At 40.0% G+C, this 8,145-nt stretch overlaps 1 protein-coding gene across 2 annotated transcripts in view; it reads right to left on the reverse strand.

The window, feature by feature from the left end:
* Egfr (epidermal growth factor receptor) overlaps window positions 1–8,085 on the reverse strand; it is a 65,493-nt gene extending 57,408 nt beyond the window's left edge. For both annotated transcript variants that reach the window (XM_011300404.1, XM_011300403.1), the window contains exon 1: window positions 7,678–8,085. In XM_011300404.1, the coding sequence (XP_011298706.1) occupies window positions 7,678–7,759 (82 nt within the window). In that variant the 5' untranslated portion in view covers window positions 7,760–8,085. The remainder of the gene's footprint in view (window positions 1–7,677) is intronic.
* Between the last annotated feature and the right edge of the window lie 60 nt (window positions 8,086–8,145).

Genomic DNA, 8,145 nt, shown 5'->3' on the forward strand with positions numbered 1-8,145 from the left:
AAATCGAGAGAATATATTGAAATTGTAATTATTTGTTGTAATTTGTTCCGTACGGTTAATTTAGATGAGAATAAAAAAATTGATGATGAATTTTGATTTGAATTTTTTGAGTGCAATCTGAGATTTGAGGGAAAAGCCAGGAAATGTGGGAATTTTTTTGGGACCAACTGCCCATTGAGATTTATTAGGTCAAAACGGAAACCAACTGTTCATTTTTTTTTTTCTATTCCGTCATAGTCTCCGATGTCAATACGAATTTCCCTAAAACACTGAGAGGAGGCAGCTGGTACCGTCTGCATGTGAACGGAAGAAAGGGAGGAAGGGCAGGTCCTTGGAAGAGAGCACCAGCTTCCGGGTTCCTCCGAAAAACTGTACATTAGATATTCACTGGGACCTTATGGGATACTCGAACCACACCTGGCACTTTTTCTCCCTTTTATTTTTTCCGATGGAGATCGGCGAAATATTTTCGATCCCAGAAACCAAAATTATTCCGCTATAGGTACTTCCATCAGCCGCCATATTTATTATTTCACGGTATTTTTTATGGATAAATTGAATTGTGTAAATCCGTGCTAATGTATGAAATAATCTAGAGTAGAATTATCGGATTTATCGCATCACCAGTTGCTCTCCTAATTAAGTCATTGAGACTCTCATTCAATTTTCTAATTTTTCAAATTTTGACCCGGGGTTTCCCCTGTTTATTTTGGGGGATTGCTTCGAGTGCTTGAAACCTGAATAAATATTTAGTGCTGAAGTCCCTTTGTGACCGGCAATTCCGAAGGTCTCACCCATTCAAAAGACAAACAAATTGAAAAAAAAAAACAGCGGTGTACAGAAAAAACTTTAAAACAGTTAAATTATGTCGGAAGAATGTCGTAAGCAGCCGAAAGTGAGTCCCATCTCAAATATCTCCCCCATCGCGATATAAGGTAACAGCCAAGACAAAACGCCCATCTTAAATTCCCGAATAACCGGTAAGACTGAAATTTCAGTCTTGATAATTCAATCATAAATTCACTCTTCACCTGAAGTGGTGGGTGTCCCCAGGACTGAAAAAGATCACCGATGGTTCGATGGTATTGTACACACGGGATCATTGTCCAACATCATGAACAATGAGAGCCCCCAATTGCACCGGTACCCCGTAGAAAGCATGAAGGAACTATTATTCCAATTCCACCTGTCTCTCGTCAACAATATGGAGCCTGAATTTTTCGAGTTGAAACGATAAAATCCGATCGATCAGTGGCAGTGAGAGATGAATGAGTCCCTAAAAATACAAAAATCGAATAACAAAAATGGTTGACATGCTGAACCACTCAATTCCTCCACCTACGAAAAAAAAAAAGGCTAATCCAGCAAAAACTCTAGGATCCAGCAGCTTGGAGCCACATGGCCTGTGTCTGGAGACCACTGGAGAAGCCAAAATGACTATTTGCCAATTTCATAATTCAATCCTTCACAAGCAGGAGAGCCTGTATTTACATTCCACGACCAATCGAGACTATTCGTGGGATTCTCTGGTGTTGCCGTCTTTGGTTCCCATACACGGGATAAAAAGAGAAGCCGAGGTAACGTGTAACGTTATATCCCTCGTCAGTCCTCTCTCTTCCCTCTCTGGATGTTCGCATGATGGTTAACTTGCCAGCCTGAGGATAAAAACCAAGATGGGTGGTCTTGAAACACCAAAACATCCCTAATATCCCCTATTGTTTCACCTCATCATCAAAAAACGAATGAATTTTCCCTCACTAAATCCCCACACAAGACAATAAAAAAGAAAACCACCCAGCGATTACTCCCACCAGGAAGTAAAAATGCTAAAACAAAAAATCCCGAACATCTCCCACATCTTCAATTAGTTTCCCGTGTGAAAGTCCATTTTCTGCCCCCCAAAAACGTGAAAAGCCTCTCCATTGTCCCCAGACAGCTCCAAACACGGATTTTCTTTCCCCTATTGTTGCATTCATGGGTCACTGATGACGAAAGTCTGTGAGAAAATGTAAAAAAAACCACGAGAAGAGAAAAAAACACTTCAATACAACGAACAATAATCCAAGATCAATCTACCCCAGGAACAGTGGAATATGGGAATGCTGAGATCCTGGATTGAAATAGTCTCGAGAGTTCACTTGTTAGTCCAGTCACCTGGACATTCACCCCAGAATTATCAACATTAAACGATAGCAACTCTGGTTTTCTCCCGTATCGTTGGTTACCACCAGCTTTGGATGTTAACAGGCGTTCGTGTCTCTCTGGAGACATATCTGGGCTGCTTTTCTCGGTAGACCGGTCATCCATGTTTGGTAAAACGATGGAGCAACAATTCTGTCCCTCTCGATCCAATTGCTCCTTGTAATACCGTGTCTTTAAGACAAAGAGGATTACACGTTTTACTGAGTTGACACTGGTGTGGCAACGGATGTGCCACCGTTTCGAGATATTCTCCAGCCATTTTCAGAATGACGATCAACAGACTGACTTGATAATAATCGTGCTGGCACTTCCGTTCTCGTTGCCTCTTCGAGGAATCTCCAGGTATTTATATGGAGGATTATTAAAAAATATTCTATCAAGTCTTCACTTGCTGAGGAAGAGCCATTTACCTAGTGGATCAGCATCTCAATTTGACATTTTCACTCGTAAATGGCAGCTATTGTGCACAAATGTGAGAGAAAGTTCATCGATAAATAAACTTCAACGGGTTTTCTTTTTTCGTCAATTTCTTCTCGTGAAATTATACTTGTTGATCATCTCTAGCCCATTGTAACGGTTTCCAGCAGTTCGAAAGTCATAACCCAAGTGTTTTTTTTTTCTTTTAATTTTTCATTAACGAGACTCGTTGAAATGAGGTACCAACGTCTCCAATAATTTTCTAACGATTTCGGTAATTTCTCGAGGATTTATTATTTCGAGTAACCATAATCATCAAACCGTTTGAAGGCGTTTTCCATCATTAAATATTTAACTGGAGTTCGAGGAAGAAAAGAATAACAGTAAGAAATTTTTTACTAATCACTCGGAATTAAGTGATTTTCCTCACCTGTCACCCAGATAATAATATTTTTTTCTGTTGGTGAAGTAACCAGCGTCTTCCTCACTAATTTCAACCTTCAATCCAGTTTTAATTTATCCCCTGAAAAAAACTTCCTCCCCCTGAGTTCTACCTCATAATCGCGTGTTGCATGACACAACGACAGGCGAAGATGCATGAAAGGCCATGCGAATCCTTGAGGTAAGAAAGAGGTAAAAAAAAAGAAGGAATAATGAAAGAAGGGAGCGAAATAAATAAAAGTGGACTCCTGGTACCACGTACCCTTCGTGGGACGTGGTTTTCAGGTTCTCAAGAGGCAGACACGTTCGACAAAGAGGGAATATCGAGGATCAAGCTGTGGAGAGAGATGAGGTGAGTTGGTACTGGATGAAAAAAGGTATATGTAGGATAGAACCTCAGACGAGTGAGGGAATGAAGAGGGGAAGAGCTTGAAGGTCTCTCGTAGCATGCAATCTTCGTCCATTGAAGACGCTCTGGGAAACTGCACGGTTATTATCCCTCAATGGAATAGCCCGTGCACTGGGGGTAAAAGGGGATTGAGGAATGCTGGAGAACTGGAGGACAATCCAGAAGTATCTACACTTTTCGAGTACTTCAAGTTCTTCATCAAGCTCATGATCATTGATCTATGAAGCCTTTAAAAGTATCAGAGAGGCAAAATTGCAAAATTTTAAACAAATTATGAGACTTCTATACCTCGACTGACGCAGTCTTGTCAAGAGACCGTCAGGAGTTAGCGGTCAGTGAAAATTCATTGTCAAAATTTGAGGTATAATTGGGCTGGGATCGATTTCCCTGGATGATCCATGCCAAGACAATTCTCCAGATGAGATGGTGAAACATCATCTCGGCATTGAATCCCGGGCCAATACGCGCGCCCCCCTCATCAACCTCAATTAAACTCCAACGTCTCGCACTTGCGCTGACTTCGCACCCGAGAAAATATATAGGATTGTTAGACAGTGTTAGGTCACTGTGTAATATTGGATGCCAGACGAGTTTATGAGCATTTGTCAGGAAAAATTCATCAGCCATCATCAAGAGCCCAGTGAAAAAATCGCTCGATATATTTAAACACCCTGGGAGAGAAATTTGTTCAGGTGTGAATGCGACGTAGCGATATGAAAAATCACCCCAGTGCATGATGATGAATATCACCGTGAGATTAACAGTGTCAATGGACGATAAAAATTTATCCCAGACGAGAAACATCCGTTGGAACAAATCTTTTGAGATCGGCAACCATGAAAGCAGGGTTACGGACACCGGGGCTTTGAACTTCGGCCTCTCAAACATCTCAACGCGTGTCAAACTTCCGTTTTATTGGTCCCTCCAGTTACGTTTAATCTGTATGAATTTCTCAATGAATGAAAATATTTCATTCATTTCACGTATCTCAAAGTCGAACGGACTTCCTCACTCCGTCACCGTTGGAGATCAGACGGATCAAAGAACTGGTTTTGGATGTATCTGAGATTATTGAACGGAAACGGACGCCGAGGTAATGATCAATCTTATTAAAACATTTGATACTCATATAGATTGACAGAAATATTGTCCAATGACCTGAATTTTTTGGTGCACCGATGCATTCGATGGAAATTACAAAATCGAAGAAATTGGTGTTTTCATAATTTTTAGGGAAGGTTCCACTTCGTGTGAGGAAAAAATTTTTACCTCTCGTGGATGAAGGAATATATTTTTTTCTCAAGAGAGAGTCAAGAATGAACAGGTAAATTGCATGGTCAGTGGGAATGAATGGTGCATCCCCTGAATCGTCTCTCGGTAGGGAGTCTCTATCTGAAAGAAGGTTTAACAGAAAAAGGCCGAGATGGGATCCCAGGTTGCCACATTTCACAAATTCCAAGGGTCCATCCTCATTTTTTACCCGCCTCAAAATTTTTTTTACAATTTTTCCTCGAGGTTTCTAGAGTAATCGGTGGAAACTCAAGTGCCTCCATAATTTTTTTTCTCTAAGAATGACCTGTGTTTAAATTAAACCTATAATACCGTCAAGTCGGCCTCAAGAACTGATTTATTTAAATTCTAATAAATCTTTATTCCTCGAATTCGGGTGTCTCCGGACAATTAAGCTTTATCTCCCCCTCGTATTTATAAAGCCTGCACGAAATCTCCTAGAAAGAGAACCTGAGATTCGCCGACAACAGTTTGTCCACTGTAGTCAGACGATTAAATTTAATGAGTGTAATTGATTCCCACCATTTTTTTTACCCCAGAATTGTAGATGATCGATCAATTTCTAATGAAGTTCCCACGAGAACCCACCAAGGCTGACGGTCAATAGGAAATTGTAACAGCCGGGTCAACACCACTTGAACCACTCCCGATGACGCATCTTACAGTCCGCAAATCATCAATTCGAGATCATTTCCTGGTAACATGCCCCCCCGATGCATCAAGTTCCCCTCAAGCAAGTGACATTTTTATTCTCTTCATTATCTGCCTCCGAGCGGTAAATAACAATTAATTTCCACCGAAACACGAGTTTCTAGAGAATATTTCGAAACCGGAGAGAGATACCGAAATATCTGTAATTACCTTTTTTGTAGGTTTCATGGAACTCTACGAAAGAGGTACTAGAGTAAATTTTGGTATCTCTCTTAGATCCTGAGATATCGCCGTAATAAGGTGAGCAGGGGGCCAGGTAATTCGGATAATTCAGGTGGTCTTGACAATTTAGCTTTTAGCGTTTGGATAGTGATGGAAATTTATGAAATTTCGGTGGGGAATTAGACAGTGGTGATGTCGGGACTTATCACCAATGCACTTTAGAATTGTATGAGCAATTGAGCTATCCGCGACAGCAATCACGACTCGGAGACCATACATTCACCTCGCTCATCGGCCACGGTTTACTTCTTGTGACGTATCATGCATTCCAGAGACTATCTTTCTATTATTCTTCATTCCAAGACAACAAGAGAATTAATAACCGCGAGTTGGCAAATATTCCTTTGATATTGAATTTATCCTAAAAAAATACCAGAAAATGCATTCTCCAAGGTACAGCGTCTGCATCACGTCAGTTTCCATAAAAAAATAATTTTTCTATAAAATTTTTACAATATTCCCCAAAGGTGTCCCCCATGGAGGACTAGACCAGTACCCGGAGTGAAAAACTCTAGTCCAATGGTTTCTTAAACCCGAGGTTTATAGATATTCTGTCTTTTACTTTATGGTTGGCTGATCACCACTCCTCAGCGCCTTTCCTCGTTGGAGTAGAACCGCTCGGGAAAAGGCACACAAAGATATTTCTTCATGAACCATTTCCAACGAAACATAACAGACCGCAGAAGTGAAAAAAAAAAAGAACGAAATTTTTTCTTACCCACCCAAAGAATTTTAATTAAATTCACCCCGTGACATGGCGCAACAGTTATAAAATAAAACTAGCGATGGTAGCGAGGAGCAGGCGAAGATACTGTACAATGAACAGAATTGCGGGTAAAAAATAAACTATCGTCAGTTTCAACTCCTTCAATCTACCGAGTATGAGACAAGTTCGCTCTGAATTCTCACTCGAGGCTCTCAAGGAGCTGATCTCATTAAAGCCCTAATTAACTAGTTAACAAGATATATTTAACCCACGTTGAAGAGTGAGCGGTTTCATTTGAATAACGCGAGCTCTCTTCCATTTTTTTATTGAAAAAATCCGAGGTTTGAGCGATAAATAATGAACAGTGTGTCGTACTCCAGAATTATGTATGTACCAACACAAAAGTCACTCCAAAAAATGTACTCGTGTTCATACCTCCACTAAAATAAATAAAATAATGACGTGGATATGGAGTAAGTGGCCTCGATGCATGGGGCTTTGTTCTCGGCCATAAACAATAATTTTTTAAACATTAAGGTTCATAAATCAATATCACATTCTTGAAAATCTCCATAAATGTCCCCATAGGTCTCCATCACTCATTGAAATATAAACATCACCATTACTGACACCACAGTAACCCAAGAAATTACTCCATGAAAATAAACCGTTATTTTATCTCGAAACTGCGACCGATGTTATCACCAGTGTCTCAAGTGTTTTTTCGCGACGGATATCGGACGATAAACAATCGATATTATCGCGATCATTGATATTCAAATACACGTAATTTTTATCGGTGAAACAATTCCCAAAATCCACTTGACACGAATATTTATAATCAAGCGATAAACACGGTAAATAAGTCGATTCTCTCAATTCAGTAAATATCGATATGTATTAATTGAACCATTGATTCTACGACGAAATCGCTAAAGCCCTTTTTTCACCGAAATTTAATCAGCTACAAAAAAGTCCCTCAACGTTTCCACATCAAATCGATAGTCTCCTCGATAAATCGATATTTACGAAAATATTGAGCTGACTGAATTCTTCCGATGAATAATCCGTGGACCGGTGAGACTGGCGTTGGAAAATACCGGAAAATTCGATTCGATCTAAACAAAAATAGTGAAGAATGAGTTCAACAATAAAGCTCACGAGTTATTGGCGGAATAATTAAATAAATTGGTCAAATCGTCTGGTTAATTCTCGAGTATCTCAGACTCTTGACACGTAATAATCAGTAAAACCCTTGAAAGTATCTAAAAATCCTCACCTCTCTCCTCAATCACATCAGCCTGGACTCCCCAGTACTCCAGCAATACGAGAAAAATCCAAAACACCGCTGCTGGAGCCATGATTATCTCTTATCTCGTCTCCACCTGAGACCACCTACATCCACAATAAACAATGCATATCACTCACGATAAACCTAATTCACACTAATATCAATTACATAAATAATATCGATCACAAGTTAACGTTTCACTTATTGAACTGTCAGTTATCAACTTGTCAGTTATTTCACACGTCGTTTCCACTGTTTGTCTTCATAACGCTATTGTCGGAGTGAGTTTGTTGTGTTTATTCTCTAGTTTATGGTGATTTTCCCGGGTTTTTTTATTTCTATTTTTTTTTTTTTCACGGAAGTGTGCGTTGCACACGCGCGTTGTTACTCCCACGCTGGACGAGTGGCGAATACGGCGCGTCTCGTCAGCGATTCAAGAGTTTCCGCGCCCCAGCA

This window comes from Fopius arisanus, unplaced genomic scaffold (assembly GCF_000806365.1).
Source record: "Fopius arisanus strain USDA-PBARC FA_bdor unplaced genomic scaffold, ASM80636v1 scaffold00017, whole genome shotgun sequence".
NCBI lineage: Eukaryota > Metazoa > Arthropoda > Insecta > Hymenoptera > Braconidae > Fopius > Fopius arisanus.